This window comes from Dipodomys merriami, unplaced genomic scaffold, assembly GCF_024711535.1.
Source record: "Dipodomys merriami isolate MVZ:Mamm:240054 unplaced genomic scaffold, mDipMer1.0.p SCAF_122, whole genome shotgun sequence".
In the NCBI taxonomy this organism is placed as follows: domain Eukaryota; kingdom Metazoa; phylum Chordata; class Mammalia; order Rodentia; family Heteromyidae; genus Dipodomys; species Dipodomys merriami.
In genome coordinates, this window is record NW_027202516.1 from 3,091,375 (window position 1) to 3,112,669 (window position 21,295).

General features: G+C 49.6%; 1 protein-coding gene across 1 annotated transcript in view; it reads left to right on the forward strand.

The window, feature by feature from the left end:
• Window positions 1-21,295, forward strand: part of Pkhd1 (PKHD1 ciliary IPT domain containing fibrocystin/polyductin) — a 287,931-nt gene that overhangs the window by 4,582 nt on the left and 262,054 nt on the right. Inside the window, 13 exon segments of the mRNA XM_070017318.1 lie at window positions 2,885-2,942; window positions 6,132-6,210; window positions 8,025-8,099; window positions 9,344-9,408; window positions 9,882-9,921; window positions 10,464-10,534; window positions 11,560-11,661; window positions 12,096-12,191; window positions 14,821-14,962; window positions 15,920-16,034; window positions 18,646-18,921; window positions 20,108-20,197; window positions 20,285-20,375. Of these exon segments, the coding sequence (XP_069873419.1) occupies window positions 2,885-2,942; window positions 6,132-6,210; window positions 8,025-8,099; window positions 9,344-9,408; window positions 9,882-9,921; window positions 10,464-10,534; window positions 11,560-11,661; window positions 12,096-12,191; window positions 14,821-14,962; window positions 15,920-16,034; window positions 18,646-18,921; window positions 20,108-20,197; window positions 20,285-20,375 (1,300 nt within the window).

Sequence of the window (21,295 nt, forward strand, 5' to 3'; positions counted from 1 at the left end):
TTCAGCTCAAGGCTAGCGCTCCACCACTTGAGCCACAGCGCCACTTCCGGCTTTTTTCTTTTTGCTTATGTGGTGCTGAGGAATCGAATCCAGGGCCTCAAGCATGGAAGGCAAGCGCTCTACCACTGAGCCACCTTCCCAGCCCACATATTTCTTATTATGGTTCAAACTCTTGCCTGCTGGAGCCAGAGCCCGCCGGGGAGCATCTCCGGTGGATAATACCCAGGCCCAAGCCTTTCTCAATCCTGGAAACGTGGCCCAGGCCACTCATTCTGTATCTTTCATCCATTTCCAAAACCAGCAACAGCTGCTAACACCCTTGCATGTACTATGAGTGTTTCCAAGAGCCTTTTCTCACAAGCAGGGAACGTTTCTCTACTCTTAAAGACATATGTGATGGTTAGGACAAGAGAGAGACCATCTTCATACTGGAAGTATCTTAGTCTCAGTGGTGGTAAATAAGGACAAGTGTGAGCATTCGGGTGCGTGTATCTTCGGGAGGCCATGACTCTGTCTACTGTGCATTGCTTAGAGGATCTTGTAGTACGAGGTAGGTGTCTCATACTTCTTTGTAGCCCCTGTTCCCTGCCAAGAGTATGAGTTCAATATCTACTCTTCTTAATTAAGTCTCAGGGAAGATAAGAAATGGAGTATGCTGAATAATCATTTTAACCACTTACATTCCCTTTCAGTTAGTAGCTTCCCTACTTATTAAAAGATCAACAAAGGAAGTAGGAAGGAAAGAAATGCTCCCCCAAATCGCATATGAAAGAAAACGAGTCTGTCGGTAGCTCAAGTAGCTTGGCCAATTGATGAGCTATCACCAGGGGATGCAGCTAATGAGCGACATTTTAAGCTAAATAAAATATACCATGTCTCTTTGTTTTGGGACTGGGGGAACCGTGCATGAAAAATTAATTCCATCTCAGCAGTCCCTTCCAAGGAGCCTGCTGTGGGTACTGACAGGTTTGAGCAGCTCACAGAAGGTTTACCAAGCAGCTGCTGGTGCTGCCTCTCTTGTTTGGATCCACTGTTTCTGACTTTCCCCCCACCCCTCCCCACCGACCTCACACCTGCACGTCTAGCCCGTTTCAGCTGTAAACTTACTGAGGCTCCAGGATCAGCATTCAGGAAGCCTGACTTGGAAACTCATTATGTTTTTTTTTTTTTTTTTTTTTTTTTACTGTTATGTCTTCAGCCTGGTAGGCGAACAGCGGCCTGCTCCTCTTAGAAATCTCCCATTTTGTGTTGTGTTGGTTCAAAATCCAAGTGTGATCCTTCTAGTGGCTCTGTGTTCCTTCAATTCCCTGAGGAGTTGGGAGGGAGCTAAACACTCTATACCGAGCCCCCCCCCCCCAACATCTGGTAAGAGGATCACAGAGTTCAAGGTCTTAACATTTCCAGTCAGAATCACAGAGGAAAGGTTGTTTTTCTATTTGGTTTGAATTTGGCCTCAGTTTCTAATTTGTGCCTGGCTGGGTAATAAGCACTGATCATATTTTACTAGGCTCCAACCAAAGTAACTTTGCCATGAAGGCCTTATCTCCTTGACCGGGTGCTTTGGCTTAGGATGGAATGTTTGGCAGCTAGGTATGGAACTGAATCTTTTATCTTTGGGTGAGATCAGAGCCAGGCCTTAATCTGTGAAATCATGGCATTCTTGTGTTAACTCCATGCCTGTAAGTATTTTCTGTGAACAATTTTCTAACTCTTTGCTTGAAGAGAATGAGGAAAACAACCTTGCAGATCAATATTTAGCACCCCATGTTTGGCACGCAGCCTTCGGCTTTGTTGAAAGGTCTGTTGGCTTTCCACTTCTGACTAGGGATGCTGATGAACACAATGTTGTTCCCTGCTGAGATTCTCTGTGGGCGATGAAGACTCCTAGGGGGCTGGATTTAGACCAAGTAGAGCAGTTTGCTATGGTTTACTGTGTACACAGGAAGTGCTTGTGGATGGTCAGAATGGAAAGCAAGGAACGGTAGAGGTGATGGTCTCTTCCTGGGTGAGCTATGGTCTCCAGGTCCATCTGGGCTGTCAGTGCTTCTGTTTCTTCATGCTCTTCTGAGTACGATTTCCCACTGGGACCTTGCACTGATCTTAGATTAACCCAGATCCCTCTAGGTGAGAGGACTTGTCTCATTCATCCCCTGTTTTCCTTCCTGGAAGTGTATCACTCATCCTGATGTGGCTACTCCATTTATTCACAAAAATTCAAAAGTCTCCTGTGTTTCCGGGGGTGTAGAGGAATGTGGCAGTGTGGGACCTGGGCGCCCACCTTCCTTCTAGGGCCCCTGGTGTGCACTCCCAGAGCAAGGGCCCAAGTTGCTCTGAGCGACCTGACAGGCAGGGAGGCATTTCTGTACCAGGCTCTCATTCCTGTGTACATCCATTGTCACAGTTTCCCGATCCCTACCAAGATGCTGGCTGATGATAATTTATGTCATAGCCCTTCCAACTAAATGAATGAATTCTAGAAAGGCAAAAAAAAATCCTTTAAGATTCATAGACATTCATTGACAGTGATGAAATGAGGAGACTGAAGTTCTGGATGATGGCTTGTCTGCTTCCCCTTCTGATCCAGCCTTGTTCTTTGAGAGAGGCAGGTAGGCAGGTAGAAAGAGGTCAGCAAGGCCTGAAAGACCTGGAGCAGGGTGAAGAGCTGTGGCCTTGGTCATACTCCCTTTACCTCATCTACAGAAGAAATACCATCCTACCTGCTGCACAGAATCATGGGGAGGACAGGAAGAAGCAGGTGTGCATGTTATACAAAGGGATCTTTCCATATTTTCTGTCCTAAGGCTAATGCTTTAAGGGGAATGGCTATCCTGGTTGTGTTTGTGGATGTTCTAATGAAATGCTTGTGCATATATTTTCTAAACAGTTTTCCAAGGCACAGACACCCCTTGTTTACCAAGTGAGTCCACCAAGTGGAGTTCCAGGTAAGAAATCTTCTAGAAAAAGCAGGAATAATTGCTAAAGTTTGTGGCAAACTCCTTTACTTAAATGGGTGGTTTCTATGAGTGAGAAAGTTTAGCTTCTTCTCAGATGTGATTTTGAAAATAATTTTTAACCTCTGGTTTATTTTTTAACCCGGTTTGGTTTCACCTCTGGGCACTTTTGTTCTATTGCTTTGCTGTTAATATAAGAAAGCCAAACATTGTAAGAAGAGGCCAGCAAAAGCAAACCATCTGATGCTGGAGAATGCAGGAAATAGAAATCATGGTCATTTTTCTTTTTACTTTGTGAGTCACTCACCACAGTCCATCCACAAGAACAAATATTTACTGAATGTCCAGGTGTGCCAATTTCCATTCTAAATTCCGTGTACACTTTCTCATTCATTTCTCACAAAAGCTTATCCCTTGCATGTTATTTATCTATTTATTTTTGTAGTTTAAGATTTTCTTCTTTCATATATATATATATGTTATTATTGTAAAGTGATATACAGAGGGGTTAGAGTTACATAAGTGAGGTAATGAGTAAATCTCTTTTTGGACAATGTCACCCCTTTCCTTGATTTCTCTCAGTTTTCCCCTCTCACCTCCTCTCCCACAAATTGTATAGTTCATTTTCAACATAGTGTCTAGTGAGTATCATTGCTGCATTGTTCAACTTTGGTCCCACCGTTTCTGTTCTTTCCCTTACCCTCCCCCAAAGAGATACAGTTACAAACAAGATAAAAGGTCCAGAAAGCAAAAAACAAACAAAAAAACAAAAAAAGAAAAACAGCAACAAAGAAAAGAAAAACCCACCTGTTTCCATTTCTTGGAGTTCATTTGAATAAACATTAGTTTATATGTTCATATGCACATAGCTGTTGAGCCTTTATGATCCTCTCCTAAGAATATCTACCTGTGGTCTCACAGTGCAAATGTCTAGAGACCTGTATATTTTATTTTTAAAATTATCTTTAAGTAGTTGTACAAAGGAGTTTCAATTCAATATGTCAATTTATGGGTATAATGTATCTTGATCAATGTTACGCCTTCTATCCCTTCCCCCACTCCATGTGTCCCTCAGGTTATAAGGTACCAGGCATACATTGAATATATTGACTGTGTTTACCCCGCCTTCCTCTCTCCACTTCTTGTATCCTACCCTCCTCTGAAAAACCATGTCAAGTTGCCTTGGATATCCCATAGAAGGCCACTAAGCCTGATCTTTATCTAGAGAATGTATTTATATTTAGACAGAAATCTCAGCTCTATAAAGACCAGGAGAACAGAAGAGGTTAGAGGTGTGAAATGGGGCCTCAGTTGGCACTCCGATCGGTCACAGCTGTTTCTGCCATGGAGCTGGGGTTCTGTGCCCTGTCTCCCCGCCTTCTCGGGAGGATCAGTGTCTGGCCCCCCTAGGTGGGGTCTACACACACGGTTCCATCCTTCCATGATTTTGTAGCCCGCGGCTCTCACTTCCTTTGGGAAATGGGCAGAGAATAGCAGCCCAGAGAGATGAGGGGGGAGATAGGAAGGGAGAGAGGAGGAGAGAGACAGGAAGAAAGGAGAAAGAATGTGGTAGGGGCAGGTGGACTTTGGTATGTGGTCAGCAGCTCTTCACTGAGCTCTTCACTGGTGTCCCCTGGCACCAAGGCCTAGAGTACTCTCCCGTCTCCTCTGTGGGCTTCTTGGTTTGGAAGCAAACTAACACATTTCCTCATCTCTAGAACCTTGTGTTTTTCACATGGCGCCCAGCAGAACCAGATGTGTTCACCAAAGCTGGGAAATCAGTAGTGTGGTTTGCTCAAAATCCAAGGGAGTGAGTGATTCACCCAAGTTCTAGAAGGAGCAGAGCGAACCTGAGACCCCAGACTGGAGCTCTGTGTAAGGCTTTGGCTTCCCACTCCTTCTACCCATCTTCTCTTGAAACGAGCATAGAACCACTGCCCGGGTTCCCGCCATGCCAGTGCGGGCTGCCCTGTGACTGCCCGCAACGATATCCCCTCCCCAAACACACAGACTCGAGTGGGCAGAACATCTCCACAGGGTTCTTCAGTGGCCGGAAGTGTCAGTGAAGCAACTCAGATCTGTCTGGCTTTCGTGATCTCAAAACACCCATAGTCAAGTACCTTGTGATCTTCCTGTTATTTATGTTTACTTCAGCAGCTGACGGTTTTCTCTACTCATTTCTCTGTGACACTAGAAGTTTACAGTAGACACTATTCAAGTCTGTGATTGTTTTGAAGACTCGTGCATCAAATAACTGAGAATTGTGTGGTGCATGTTAACAACTCACCTTGTGATAGTGGGAAGTGTAATATTTTGACATGCGCAGGTCTGAGGTCAGGTGTTTTCACAAGTACTCTGGCAGGCTCCTGCTTTGCCTAGGAGCTACGTTAGCTTCCTTTCCCCCTCCGGGGAGGGGAGATCCAGTGCACCTTGCTGAGAGGTTGTTGCTGGTGTAAGGTAGACTGGAAAGAGGAGCAGATCAAGGACAAATCACCGCGAGAAGAGGCAGGCGCCTGGGTGGAAGTCCGCATCCATCCACAGCAGATTAGGCGGACGCCCTTGTTTTCAGATCTCCGGCTGGTCCCCCTCCCATTTTGGGCCAGGGGCTTACTTGGGCAACACAACGCCATCACTGCTTATTCTAATCCCACCCTCGCTCCGCCCCCACGCACCAACCTTTCCTTGTCCCGCCCTCCCCTCTGTCCTTGGCCAGCTCCCCATCACTGCTATTACTTTCAGTGTCTATGACACCCCCTTTGTTGTAGATTGTACATAGGAGCAGGATCGGTGGCAGCGCTGGTTAGTTTAGCAAGTGTGCAGAAGAAACTCTCACAAAGATGGAACGCACCACACACCTTCTTCTTCCCCCTCACTTTGGATAGACGGCCTAACGCAGAGCCAAGAGAAACAGCCCTCCTTCCTGAAACTGAAGTACATCCATCATTCCTTCTGTGCTCTGCGCATGGATGATCAAGTCTGTGTTGGAAATACTCAGCGGTTTTGGCCTTTCTCTTGTGCAGTATCGATAACTGGATTGCGCCATGCAGTGTAGTTAAGAAGTATTAGTTGTATACATCATGATGAAGTTCTCCATATTGGCTATATGGATGATAAGCAACCCGTTTATCTTATATATCTGGGCTAAGCCCGTTAAAGAAATTGAAACTCTTCTTAACACAGGGCAACTGATACAGGTGTATGGTTGGATCATCACTGGAAGTCTGGAAACCTTTGACCTCAGTGTGGAGTACATTGACAGGTAGGCAGGTGTTTGCTTGAGCGCTCAATCACTTACCTGGATGGACATGGGATGGCTTCTTGATAGCAATAATTTGCAAGCAATTTATATAGAATTGTCTTTTTTTCCCTCCTTGTGGTTTTGGCCCTCATGATTCACTCTGTTAATGTAATTGTGAATTGTTGATTAAATTGGTCCATTTATTTACTAACAACTAGTCACTCTGGGCTAAGTGGAAACTGTACTGTAATTGCATCTGTGGATATTCTAGTTTGATTTCTACCCTTCCGTTCATCCCTTCCATGCTAAAGTAAATTCTCTCTCTCTCTCTCCCTCTCTCCCTCTCTCCCTCCCTCCCTCCCTCTCTCCCTCCCTCCCTCTCTCCCTCTCCCTCTCCCTCTCCCTCTCCCTCTCTCTCTCTCCCTCTCCCTCTCCCTCTCCCTCTCTCTCTCTCTCTCTCTCTCTCTCTCTCTCTCTCTCTCTCTCTCTCTCTTTCTCTCTCTTTCTCTCTCTTTCTCTCTGTCTTTGGTGTGTCAGTCTTGAGGCCTGGGAGTTGTCCCTAAGCTTTTTTTAAATACATTTTTTATTGTAAAAATACTGTACAGAGGAGTTACAGTTACATGAGCAAGGTCATGAGTACATTTTCTATCCAGCATTGTTACCTCCTCCTTTGTTTCTCCCCCTACCATCCTTCCCTCCCACCTCCACAATTACACTCTCCCCCCTCCTCCCAAAGCTTTTTATTGCACAGATTCTACCACTGAGCCAATCTTCCACTTCTAGCTTTGTAATGGTTAATTGGAGACAAGAGACTCACAGACTTTCCTGCATCAAACTTTGATCTTCAGATCTCTGCCTCCAGAGTAGCTAGGATTATAGGTGTGAGCCACTGGAGCCTAAAGTCCTTATAAAATGATATGTAAACACAAAAGACTATTGTAGCTTCTTTATTTGGTTGTTATCCATTTGTATATTTAGATATCCTGTTAGTGAGGTCAGGGAAACATATACAAACAGGGAAATATATATATATATATATATATATATATATATTATATAAGGCCATTGAGTTTATAGTGTTTTTGTGTGGGAAATTAAGCTGCCAACATGACTTTCTTCGCTTAAGACCTGTTAAGTGGAAAGTACTACTAGTAAGCTATCCATGCTAGGGAGAGGAAAACAAAAGCCCAACAAAACAGGAAGGGTTGAGATTGTGCAGTTTGTGTGAAGCACTAACTGTCCTCATTCAACAAATAAAGCAATTATGGTGAGGTCGTAGAAAGTAGAAGAGCTATGGTCTCCCTAGAGACTTGGAGTGGATACCCCATGTCTAATTTCCCCTCATTCTGCATAGGTTGGAGACCTTGTGTCTCATCTGCTTCTCCTTGGCACTTGTCTTTCCAGGGATTCCTCTAAATCCCAAGTACATCTTAGACAAAAGGCCATATTCGTTACCTGGACCCATTCTGGCCTGGGCCTGAGATCCAGCACTTAAAAGGAGGAAGAAAGATACACACTCCACAACAGCGCTAGTAGACCTACCGTGGCTAGTGTGAATGATAGCAAGAACCAGTTCTAATAGACCTACCGTGGCTAGTGTGAATGAAAGCAAGAACCAGTTCTCCCTCTGCAGTACAGAAGCTCGGACCACGCGTCCATCCCTACTTTCTGGAAGAGAATTTGACTCGGCCTCCTTCAGCCCCTGTAACTGTACCCTGTGCCCCATAAGTTGAGAGAGTTCTATTAGCCATGCTTCCGCTGAGTTTTGGCAGTCATATTTACTGGGAGCATTGTACTATTGTATCCTGTCTTCTAGCCTTTTTCTTTTCCCTCAGCCCGTTGGTCTTGGAAGCCCAAGGAGACAAATGGGAGACTCCTTGTTCTCTTATAAACAGACAGAATGGAAGCAGGTGAGTGTTTCTTTAGTTACTGGTGTTCGTCCTTTTGGATTCTTTCCTAAGAATATGATACACATGCACACCTATAAACTTATCTTTACAAGTTACTCGTAACTATTCACGTCTCTACTTTTAGATTTAAGGAGAAAAACGCAAGCATTGATTCAAAATGTAAACTGAAGTAGAATCTAAAGTCTTCTTGAAACAAATAACTAAGAGTTATTAAGGGCGCACTCTAGGCCCAGGCTTCCCTAATACTTAGTGAAGTCACTGGCTAATCTTGTGACAATGTGTGTTCATTAGTCTCTCTTTATAGATGAGAAACTAGGCTCAGAGAGGTAATGCGACCTGCTCAAGGCTTCATGGAGAGCAAGCAGCCAAGCTGGCGTTGGAACTCTGTTTGACTCAGAAATCTTTGGAGTTCATGCCTCTCACCGCTGTTGTACAATGCCAAAGAAAACAACAACCAATATTATATATATATAAAAATCTCTGCGTAGTCTAGTTTATATAACCAACATTTTGCTGTTGTTTTACCCCATTCTGGACTGAGTGGATTGATTTCCCTTTGAGGTCACTATAATAATTATCTTTTGAGGCTTAACTGTTTGCAACTTGTGTTTAGTTGAGCCATATTCTAATAATGTAGTTTCCTTCTGGTGTCTTCAATATGTTTGCCCAGGATTATTACTATTTTTTTTGAGTTAGTCATTTTGTTGATGATTTTGTTAAAGTTGTCTAATATTAGATTGCAGAAGTAAAGGACCAGATGGAAGTTAGGAGTAAGTTAAATTTTGTCTTTTACCTTGTGTTGTTAGCTATAGTTAGTAATTAACCCAAGCCATTTCCCCTGTTAGCCTATTCTACCTTCAATACCAATTTGTTCTCTTTGGAAACTTACCTTTTCTTTTGCTTTTTTTTTGGTTGGTTATGGAGCTTGAACTCAGGATCTGGGTGCTGTCCCTGAGCTCTTTTGTACAAGGCTAGTGCTCTACCACTTTGAGCCACAGCTTCACTTCTGGTTTTTGAGTGGTTAATTGGAGATAAAAATCTCACAGAGACTTTTCTGCCCGGGCTGGTTTTGAACTGCGATCCTCAAATCTCAGCCTCCTGAATAGCTAGGATTATAGGTGTGAGCCACCAGTTCCGGGCTGTGCCTTTTCTTTTTCTTTGTTACTTTGTTGGTTAGAGGAGTGGGAACTTCTGAACTGAGATGTTGAAATTCATATCAGCTTGTGTTTCTTCTTCTTCCACAGCTACCCTGTTCGAGAGGCCGGTGGCATTGGCACACTGCAGTGTCGTGTGGACGGCAGTTACATTGGTTTGTCAGAGTAGTACGGTAGTGTTAGAGTCTTCTCCTTGCCTTACTTTCTATGCAGGAAGGACAGTTTCAGGAATCAATGTTCATGAGGCTAATAGTAATAATCATAAACAACTACTGTTGGTGGAGAAATTCCTAAAACAACAATAGGAAGCAGCTTGCGTATAAATGAATCCGCACAGTCAGCCGAGGATGTTAGTGGAATTCCCCCTCCCCCCCCCCACTTTTTTGGGTATGAAGAGTTAAGCTGTTAGGCACCGGACCAGCATTTGTATCTCTCACAGTTTAAGTCCGAGCCTGGGGTCAGACCTGCAGTTCACGGTCATTTGTCCATTTGTTGTTGGCAGTCCCTCCTGCTGACGGCGCGATCCTATGAGATGGTTATTTCCTTAGTGACCTGACGCGGGGCGCCTTGTGTCCCGGCCTGGGAGATCCCCACCCATCCCACCATTCATGTGTGCCTTTGCTTCCAGGGTCCCAGAACGTCAGTTTCTCAGTGTTCAACAGAGGAAAGTAAGTAACTGGGAGAAGGCACATCTCATCTCACACACTTAATTTAACCTGAACAATGGGAAGTGTCAGTCACCACTGACGGAAGGGCGTCATGAGACAGCACGCACCCCTGGGTGTCCATCAGGTGGAGGAGTAACCGTCCCACAGCTCCGGCAAGGTCCGGCTGCCGTCTGCGGGCCGCTGGCACAGACTTGGGAGGCCTTGCTCTTGAGTCAGCTCCAAGCCCTGCATCTGTGCCCTGCCATGCGTGTCTCATACTCCTTTGGGGAGAGGATGTTGTGAAGTCAGCGAGGGCCTTCTGCAGGACGCCAGCCTCCACCTTCATCAGGCTTTGGAGAAATAGATAAATGAGGGTCCTGCATTTCTGTGTGTCTTACTAGTGTTCTGCCACTCTGAAACGATTTGCTATGTTTTCCTTCCAAGTGTATCGCTCATCTGGTATTAATGATTAATTTTAGCTTCTTGCTCTCAGGCAGTCAACTTAAAAGAATGCGATTGCAGATGTTTCATGCTATAAAACGCGGTGCCGTCTTGTTTTGAAGGTCGATGGTCGACAAGGGCGCGTGGCTTGTCAGCGCTAAGCAGGACCTTTTTCTGTTCCAGACTCACCCAGGTATGCCGGCCCCACACCTCCCGTTCTCGGTTCCCTTCTCTCACGCCTCCCGTGCCAGTAGACTCTATATCTGGAAATTGCTCTGAGCATTAACGTCGGAAAATGTCCCTTGTTGTACGACGGCTCTTTGGTTTTAGTTTAAATCCAACTGCTTGTATCAGTGTCTGCTTTAGTTCTTATAAACCATGTATCACAGATCAACGCTCTGAGAGGCCTAATAGCATCCTTGTGCCAACACATGGCCCCCACTTAGGTAGATCTAGATGGTGTGGGTCAGCAGCCCTACGCAGCCTTGTAATGAAATCAAGAGACAAGGTGAATGGCAGGTGTGGGAAATTACTGCTGGTATAACAGTAAAGTATAAAGTCATAAATATAAAGTCATAAGGACAAGTCTAGTACAGTGCACACCTAACTCAGTGCAGTCATTTATTACTATTATTCTTCAGTATTGTATGTGTGTGTACATGTACGCACAATAGGTTGAGTTAACTCAACATCACCACGTGAGTGATGCTTCATGCTAGTCTGTACAGCAACAAGAATGCCTAGTGACAGGGGTGTTTGGCAAGCATCGCAGGCTGACCATTGTTTCCAGGTATGATCTGTTGTTGACTGGTAGATTGTCATGAGACTTATGACAATATTCAGATCCTATTCCGCTTCATGGCCTCTGGCTCCCTGACGTGTAACTCAAGGCCTGGAGGTGAAGAAGTGGATTTTCTAAGAAAGCATGGTGGTTTGTGAGGGCTTTTGCCTGGCCTGAATGACTCTACATGCCTTCTTTCTTCCCAATATTGATCCTGTGTAATATATATATATATATTATTTGTAGTCTATGTATTTGTAGTCTTTTTCTCATCACGTGCATATGAAAAATGACTGTTATTAGAAAAATGCCAATTGTGACTAGACTTGAAAAGTCCAGAGATAAAGTAGGGTCGTTTCTATTACTGTATTGTTATCTAGGTCATATTCTGAGCTATATTTGGAAACTTACTTTTTGTGCCCCCCAATGTCTTGCAGAAATTCTATCTGTGTTTCCAGAAACGGGGAGCCTGGGTGGAGGAACAGACATCACAGTTACAGGAGCCTTCTTTGACGTTCCCGCCCGAGTGACGGTAGCAGGTAACCACGTCAAAACGGCCGGGAACACCCTGCAGGTCTTTCGGCATCAAGGCTGGCTCTGAGCCCTCTCGGTTCCACCCGTCCCCTCACCGCGGCCTTTCCAGCTGTGCCAGGCTGGGGCTTCACGGAACACTGAGAACCTCCCCTGGGAGCAGCCGCAGGCGGGCACGGGCAGGCCCCACAGGCGTGCCCTCATACCACCGCACGCACCTCGGGGTGTGACCAGCCCACCCTCAGCCAGTGACGGACGTGGCATTCTGCGGCTTTGCCCTGCCTGGTGTGAGCTGCCCTGTGCTTCGCTGCTCGGCACCCCCTTCCCGGCCTCCTCCTCCACCCTGGCCCTGCCATCCTAGCGATAGATGATCCCAACCGTGCCGTGAGCTGTGTGTCTATGGCGTGCTGCATGTGCACCGGTGACTCTGAACTCCTCGTAGGCATTCCATGCGATATTAGCCGCGTGTCGCCCCGGGAGATCACGTGTACCACCAGGGCTCCAGGAAAAGGCACAAGGCTCACCGCGCCCCAGGCAGGTAAGGAGGTCACCATGGGGGCGTCACGGGGAGATGCCCGCAGGTTTAATTTCTGTGTCAGTTGCTCAGGGAGCCCTAGATTCACAGGATCACTGTCCAGGCTCTCCTATGAGTGGGTTCCTCATTCTACTAGCTGCTCAGCCACACCACCAACCCCCCCCCCCCGCCCCCAACCCCGGCCCCAATGTGGCCAGGGGAGATCACCAATCCACAACGCACACCCCCCACAATGACCTTGCCCCTGCCAGCAACACCCACGCTGCCTCCTCCGATGCAGCCGGCCCCTTGAACGTCCATTGTTGGAGAGACAGGAGCAGCGAGGCGTGCTCTGTGCTCGCGGCAACAGCGTTAAACAGCGACACACAAGGGGCAATGATACGCTGCGTTTCTCCCCTGTGGGCATCTGTCTGCGGCTTTTCGAGACAGAGATGCGCACACGTGTGTGCACGCGTGTGTCCTTGCCACCAGCGCATGCCTGCAGTGGGCTGAAATGGAGGCGGTGGTGTAGCAGGCTCCACCTGTCCTTCTTAGTAACGTCCCTCTCATGGCTGCAGGCATGTTTTTCTTTCTTTCTGCTAAGCATCAGAACGGGAGGTTCAAGGGTAGCTATGAATTAAGGGATGTTGACGTGTGACTTGGCCCAGAACCGTGGGCTGTGCTTGCGTGTGCCAGGGGCCGACGGGATGGCTAGACGAGATGCACAGCCTCACCCTGAGATGCCAATCTGGAAGGAGAGGCCCTCAGGGGAGCCAAGCTTTCTAAAGAAAGGCCACTCAGGTGTGAAAATGCATGCAAAGCTTCAGCTGGAGAATTCTCCTGCTCCCAGACCTGCCGTTTTGACATAAGGAACGCTCCCATCCAAGCAGAGACCAGCAAGCGAGCAGCAGAGGGCATGGGGGCTTCCTGAGTCAGGAAATAGAAAGCCCGCTCCCTTCCCGAGTGTTGCCGGCCTCAGCGCCTGGAGTCGTGGCGGGATAATTTCAGACAGTAGCTAGTTAGTGATGTCCTTCATGAAGACCTTTTGAAGTTTCTGCTATGGAAGTTAGGCGAATCATTGTCCAGAGCCGAGCTTCTTAGGGGACATTCGGTAATCTATGGAAACAGTTTTGGGTCACTACACCCCGGAGACGTGGTGGGAGCTGGCTCCAGTGAATGAAGATCAGAGATGCAGCTAACTATCCTGCAATGCACAGTCTGTACGGGCAATACCTGGGCAACGTGCCAGTCCCCTGAGATTAGGAAACCCTGGGTTAAAGTAATTTTTTGCATAGGCTCTTAATTTTCCACGTATCCCAGGTGTACCTCTCCATTTTAGGAACTAATGATGAGTAACAGTAGTAATTTTAAATAATATTGAGCATGTGTTTGTGAATTTGTGTGTGTGTGTGTGTGTGTGTGTGTGTGTGTGTGTGTTTGTGTGATATCAAATTCTATTTATGCTTGGCCCCATCTTTTTTTTTTGTTGGTTGTGGGGCTCGAACTCTTGGCCTAGGTGCTGTCCCTCAGCTCTTTAGCTCAAGGCGAGCGCTCTACCGCTCGAGCCACAGTGCCACTTCCGGTTTTCTGGTGGTTTTTTGGAGATAAGAGTCTCATGGACTGTCTCACGCCCTGGCTGGCTTTGAACTGCGATCCTCAGATGTCAGCCTCCTGAGTGGCTAGGATTACAGGTGTGAGCCACCGGCACCCAGCTTGCTTGGCTACATCTTAATATAGGAATGAACGAAGTCTCAAGGATATTAACAGTTTCTCAAAGCTCCATATATAGTTAGTGGTGGAGCTGGCATCTGAATTCCCAGATGTGTAAGTCCAGAGCTTTTCCCCTCAGCCCCAGTTACTATCCAGTATTGATTGCTTGCGTGCCTTTGGATTCTAGGTTTGCTTAAATAAATAAGAACAGCATCACTTACCACATTCCGTGATAACAGCACATCGCAGAACTGGCTCTGTGTGCAGGTTTACAAATTGAGGCCGTGACACTTGAAGAAAAGTAAGGCTCGCCAGTTTTCTAGGAATAGGGGGTTGTATGGAATGGGAGGCCACGGCTGAACTGGACCTGAAGACGTACTGAAGTTTACTTCCACTTCGGAAACACGAAGACCGGCCATTTTACACGCACACACCGCCCTGTCCCTCACGCAGCGGCAGTCCTCGTTTGTGCCTTCTCCTCCTCTCTAGGGCTCGATTGTCAAATCCAGACATTCAGTGACAAAGGACCTCTGAGAGTATCTGGTCCTCTGAGGAGTACCTGACCTCTGAGAGTATCTGGTCCTCTGAGAGTATCTGTCCTCTGAGAGTATCTGGTAGTCTGAGAAGAATCTGGAACTCTAAGGAGTAACTGGATCTCTGAGAAGTATCTGGACTTCTAAGGAGTATCTGGTCCTCTGAGAGTATCTGGCCCTCTGAGGAGAATCTCCCCTTACTGCTTCTGATCAGGTCTCTCGCAAGAGGGCTAATTTCTACCCAAGTTTCTGCTTTCCGGAACATCTGTCATGTTGGCAGATGCTATACAATGTTGCTGCAGCCGGTCCTCAGTGGCCCACACACAGCACCCACATCACAATTGGAACGAGGGAGCCCCGTCCGGCACTGAATGCTGTCTGTCTGAGGGTTACGGATGTGTGTCTTTCAGGCAACAGAGGGCTTCTGTTTGAGGTCGGCGCTGCTTCCGAGGGCTCGGAGCTGACCGAAGCCAGCCCCGGGTACCGCCGGCAGATTGTCCCCAACGCCAGCGCTCCGCTCGGATTCTGGTCACAGGATGGACAACCTTTCAAGTATGTTGTTGGAAAGGTCAGAGTTTCTATGAAAGACAGACTTACTGGTTCACCTGAGGACAGGCTAGAGAGAAGAAAGGCAGGGAGATTTCCAAGGAGGAACTAATCACAGCAGTCCACTAGAGCAGAGCTGGTCTGTGGGTCTCAGAAGCGTTGGCCACACAAGGACCATCGGACGGGCTACGGGTGCACAGCCATCCACGGATCAATATGTGCAGCTCACGATTCCTTTTCCTCTTCCTTTTCCTTTTCCTTTTTTTTTGCTGGTTGTGGGTCCTGAACTCTGGGCCTGGGCACTGTCCCTCAGCTCTTCAGCTCAAGGCGAGCACTCTACCACTTGAGCTACAGCGCCACTTCTGGGTTTCTGGTGGTTTATTGGAGATAAGAGTCTCACGGACTTTCCTTCCCTGGGCTGGCTTTGAACCACGACCTTCAGATCTCAGCCTCCTGAGTAGCTAGGGTTATAGGCGTGAGCCACCGGCAGCCGGCTCATGTTTTCTGTAATACCCCCTCTTTGGACATGAATGTCATCTGAAACTTTGAGCTGAGCTGGCCGGGGGTGGGGGGGGGGTTGGTGGACAGAGGGTAAAACTCGCTTCAGGTATGGGTTTGGGGTGAAAGTGACATTTGGCCCATGTGGAGGATTCGAGAACCTTCCCTGGAGCCTGCTCCAGTCCCCGCGTTGATGGAGGACAGGCAGGTACCAGGAAACGTGGCACGGTGCTCAGCAGAGCCTCCCCACGCTCCCGCAGCCCACGGGTGTGCTGTTCCCAGGCACTGCCGGGGCCCGGGGGTCACGGGCAGACGGGGCACGTGGCATGGCTCTCCCTTGGGCTGTCTAGACCGCCACGTGGCGCTGAGGATCGGGGTGGTCAAGAACGGCCGGATGCCATGGTGACCAGTCGTTCCCGCATCAGGCCCCGGCCACTCTGACCGACGCTGTGTTCCTCCCCGCAGGGCCCGGCTCAGCGGGTTCTTCGTGGCTCCGGAGACAAATAACTACACGTTTTGGATCCAGGCGGGCAGCCAGGCTTCCTTGTATCTCAGCTGGTCAGAGGAGCCCCGGGATAAGGTAGCACTTTCTCCTCACTTCCCTTTCCTTGATCACCACGGTTCCTACGTCCATGAGACGAGGAGGAAGGGAAGCCAAGGCCCTACCGCGCTGAGGTGGCATGTGATGTGTCGCCATGGGGACCTGAATTGTTGAAGGACCACTTGGCTAAATGTCATGGTGCCTATTCTTTTTTTCTTTTTCTTTTTCCTTTTCTGTCGGGGCTTGAACTCTGGGCCTGGGCGCTGTTTTTTGGTGGTTCATTGGGAATAAGAGTCTCATGGATATTCCTGCCTGGGCTGGCTTTGAACCACGATCTTCAGATCTCAGCCTCCTGAGTGGCTAGGATGACAGGTGTGAGCCACCTATTCTTCATCAAACCTGGCATCATGCTAGGTTTTTATATGCTGTCTCATCTTCTTTGCATCTCCGTGGTATATGCACATCCATACATGCATACATATTCATTTGTCTCCATTTTCCAGATAGGGAGACGGACTTAGAAGGATTTCGTGGCTACTCGGTGGCTGCGTGGGCATTTCCAGGGTTGGAGCTCAGACTTGTCTGACTCCCACGCTTGTGCTTTGCCACTAATTTTGGATTAGAGGTGTAGCCAGCCTCATGTACAAATCTTTCCATCAACTCCAAAGATGCCTTTACAAAAGCAGCTCAAGTTCACCGGCATCTTTCTCAAAGCCACACAATGTGTTTAGCACGCATCTTTGAAGTTGATTTGCTCGTTAGCCAGAGAGCCATTGGTAGATTTCTGAGGGGCAGAGCCATGCTCGACATCTCAGAGGCCTCATATGCTGTTTGGTAGCATAATGGAGACCCAGGGTAGCAGGCTGCATGTTTTTCTTTAAATATCACCCATTGCCATGGTGAATCTTGATTGCCAATTCGATTGGATTAAGAAGTGCCTAGGAGACTCATACAGTGTCCTGAGAGCCTTTCTCGCTTTAAGAGAGGATTTGTGAAGGGATAGAGGCAGCACCAGCACAGAGTCTGGAGGCGCAGCTGGAAGAAGCAGGGGTGAGGAGGGGCCGTCTGCACAGGCCGTCTCCCCTGTGATGTGAGCCGCTCTGGTCCTCCTCCCCCTCCCCTTCCTCTTCCCCTCCTCCTCCCCTTCCTCCTCCCCCTCCCCTTCCTCTTCCCCTCCTCCTCCCCTTCCTCCTCCCCTCCTCCTCTCCTCTTCCTTCCCTCCTCCCCTCCCTCCTTCCCTCCTCCTCCCTTCCCTCCTCCCCTCCTCCCCCTCCTCCTTTCCCTCCTCCCCTCCTCCTCCTCCTCCCCTCCCTCCTCCCTCCTCCCCTCCTCCCCTCCTCCTCCCCTCCCTCCTCCCCTCCCTCTCTCCTCTTCCTTCCCTCCTCCTCCCCCCTCCTCCCCTCCCTCTCTCCTCTTCCTCCCCTCCTCCCCCTTCCTCCTCTCCTCTTCCTCCCCTCCTCCCCTCCCTCCTCCCCCTTTCCCCTCCTCCCATCCTCCTTTCCCTCCTCCCTTCCCTCCTCCCCTCCCTCCTCCCCTCCTTCTCTCCTCTTCCTCCCCTCCTCCCCTCCCTCCTCCCCTCCACCTCCCCCCTCTCCCCTCCTTCCCTCCTCCCCTCCTTTCCCTCCTCCCTTCCCTCCTCCCCTCCCTCCTCCCCTCCTCCTCTCCTCTTCCTTCCCTCCTTCCCTCCTCCTCCCCCCTCCTCCCCTCCTCCTTTCCCTCCTCCCTTCCCTCCTCCCCTCCTCCCCCTCCTCCCTTCCCTCCTCCCCTCCTCCTCCCCTCCCTCCTCCCCTCCCTCTCTCCTCTTCCTCCCCTCCTCCTCCCCCCTCCTCCCCTCCCTCTCTCCTCTTCCTCCCCTCCTCCCCCCTCCTCCTCTCCTCTTCCTCCCCTCCTCCCCTCCCTCCTCCCCCCTTTCCCCTCCTCCCATCCTCCTTTCCCTCCTCCCTTCCCTCCTCCCCTCCCTCCTCCCCTCCTCCTCTCCTCTTCCTCCCCTCCTACCCTCCTCCCCCTCCTCCCCCTCCTCCCTTCTCTCCTCCCCTCCTCCTCCCCTCCTCTGGCTCCATGGCTGACTGAAACCACCAGCCAGAGTACATCTTTTTCCCACCTAAGTTGCTTCTCGCAGGAATCTCCCCCAGAGGGGAGGCCTGACAAACGCACCCAAATAGCCTCACGTAGACACTATTACCCAGGAAATGGAAATGAGATCTTTTTCATTGTTGATTTTGTTTTCTACTGTCCTATTTGCTCACGTATCTGTCTTGGGGAGGGCAAGGGGTGTACAGAAATGGAGGGACCAAGGGTGAGCAAATGCATAGACACTAGGTTGAAAATGAACTATACAACTTAGGGGAGCTGGGAGAGAGTGAGGGAAGGGGAGGCATTATCTAGAAAGAATGTGCGCATTGCCTGGCTAGGTACCCGAAAGCCCTCTGCACGCCACCTTTATGATAACAACGAAATCACATACTACTGGGCTGAGAAAAAGGGAGAAAGGAGGAGAGGTGAAGAGGCATACCCCCCCCCGGGCCAAGGCGACGCGCAGCCTCGTCAGGAAAGACTCCAGACCCCACCTCACCTTAGTGGGCTTCCAGATGTTCCCTCTGTGGGAAGAACCGTCTGGAAGCTTCCCTCCCCGCTCTGTTGTCGGGCGCAGGTGAGAGTGGCCTTCATCGGCGTGGGCACGGCGGACTGGTTCGACTCCTGGGAGCACGGGGACGCGGGGCTGTGGCGGCAGAAGACCCCCAAGATGGAGCTACGGGGTGGAGCCAAGTACTACCTGGAAGCCGAGCAGCAGGGCAGGGCGCCCAGCGCAGGGGTGAGGGTTGGCGTCCAGCTCCACAACACGTGGCTCACTGCTGGCCAGGTGGTCTCCTACCTCCATGAGAAGCACCAGCTCCGCGCCCGCGCCCAGAGGCGCCCCGAAGTGCAGGTGCGCAGCCCTCAGCGGGGAGGGCGTGTGTGGATTAGCAGCAGGACCGCGGGGGAGAGCGGGCCGGCGGGGCCCCGAGAGGTGAGAGGAAAAACTCTGCTCCCCAGTTAGAGGGGCCCCCAAGATAGGCCCCCAAGAGGGTTGTCACTGAAGCACAGACGGAGCACTAATGTACAGACGAAGTCTTATGATTGAGATTGCCTTACTTATCGTCTGAAAACTCCCCATAATACAGTCAACACAGACACACACACACACACACACACACGTGCACATGCACATGCACACGCACACACACACACACACGCACACACACCCCCCCCCCCCCCCACTGTGTTTTTTCTCTTTTTGGTTCTTCTTTGGAGCTCTTAGCTTTGCCCTTATGGCTGTGGAAAGTTTATTTTTTTGTTCACTTTCTGATGTACAATGAGGCCTTGTAAGCTTCCAGTCTAGCAGCAACGCGGACATAAATAATCAAAGAACAAGAGCAGAAAACAAGTGATTGAAGAAATGAGAAGCTAGCCGGGCGCCAGTGGCTCACGCCTGTCATCCTAGCTACTCAGGAGCTGAGATCTGAGCATCACGGTTCAAAGCCAGCCGGGGCAGCAAAGTCTGTGAGACTATTAGCTCCAATGAACCACCTGAAAACCAGAAGTGGTGCTGTGGCTCAAGTGGTAGAGCGCTCGCCTTGGGCATAAAAGCTCTAGGACAGTACCCAGTGTTAGCCCCTGAACCACCACCACCACCACCACCACCACCACCACCAACGAGAGAAATGAGTGTTCCCACTCTGCCATGTGGTTCAGAGTGGAAGTGTGAAGTGCTCAACTCTAGAGAACATGCTGGAAGCAGAGCAGAGGAAGTGTCACCTGTGGGGAGCGTGGCAGGCCACGTAGGTGCCGCCGCGTCTCCAGGGACAGAGCCGTGGTGAGGCTGACGGGCGGTGCGCAGTGACAATCGCACCGCTCCTACTGAAGGAAAGGGATGCAGTCCAGCAGGGAGGCAGCCACGTCCACCACACCAGGGGGTCTGCTTTAGGAGAGGGTGCGTGGCTCCTCAGAACTTTCTGGACCATAGTTAATTTGGGAATTGGAAGTTCTGGCGACAGCAAGCCCAGGCGGCGGGTTCTGGGCTGGTGGACAGGCTCCGTGAATACGGGCTTAGTCCTGGCGCACTTGGTTTTCAGATGCTGAATGTATCAGGCCCAGGAAACTTTTTCCTCACTTGGGGCAACGTCTCCAGCCCACCGCTGCCAGCAAATGCCACAGCTCACCAGGTGATGCGTTCTGGAAATCGTGGCGGGCTGGGGGTGGTCTTTCTGCCCATGGCGTGACTCTTGGCGTTTTGATTCTTTTTGGAATAGATTCAAACCACGCTGGAGGCGTTACTGGCAGTCAAGTGCAGCGTGGAGCCCGCGTCAGCCGGCATCTTACTCCGGCTTGGATTTGAGCAAGGTGCTGATGCTCTTTCCTCTTCTTTCTTTTTCTGTCAAGTGGAAGCAATCTTCCTTTGCTGTGCAAGGTGCTAACAGTCAAGCACACACAGGAGAACTGGGTGTGTACTCTGAGGGCCCGCGGGGTGTCAGGCGTGCGGCCTCGGGCCCGTCGGGCCGTCGGGAAGCAGGGGCACCGCTGTGTTCCAGGGCGGGAGGCTGGCCACTGGCTTCCCACCTCCTAGGCGGTGAAGGACCCCATAGGACAGACAGCAACTACTCAGCCAGGCACCCATGGCTCACGCCTGTCATCCTAGCTACTCGGGAGGCTGAGATCTGAGGATCATGGTTCAAAGCCAGCCTAGCCAGGAAAGTCCATGAGATTCTTATCTCCAATCAATACTCAGAGAAAGCTGCAACTGGTGCTGTGGCTCCAGTGCTAGCCTTGAGGACAAAGAGGCTCAGGGATGGCACCCAGGCCCTGACTTCAAGCCCCAGGACTGGCAACCGCCCCCCCCCCCCAGCAATTACTCTGAAATCTTATTTCATTCAAAAGAATTAGTACATAAGGAAGTAACAGTATCCCTAGCCTGTAATCCCAGCTACTCAGGAGACTGAGATCTGAGGCTGATGGTTGGAAGAAAAGTATTCCAGGCTCTTATCTCCAGTTAACCAGCAACAGAACAGAACAAAAACCTGGAGATGGAGCTGTGGCTCAAGTGATAGAGTGTCAGCCTTGAGCAAAAAATAAATAAATAAAATTAAGCCCCATTACCACACACACACACACACACACACACACACACACACACACACACACACACACACATGTGAGGGCATGTTTCTATTACTATGCTTTCAAAAGGAGTTTCCCTCGACATGCCAGTTTGTGAACCCTGGAGATGTGACCCCTCTGGTCCATCTCCCCATCTCTCCCCACTC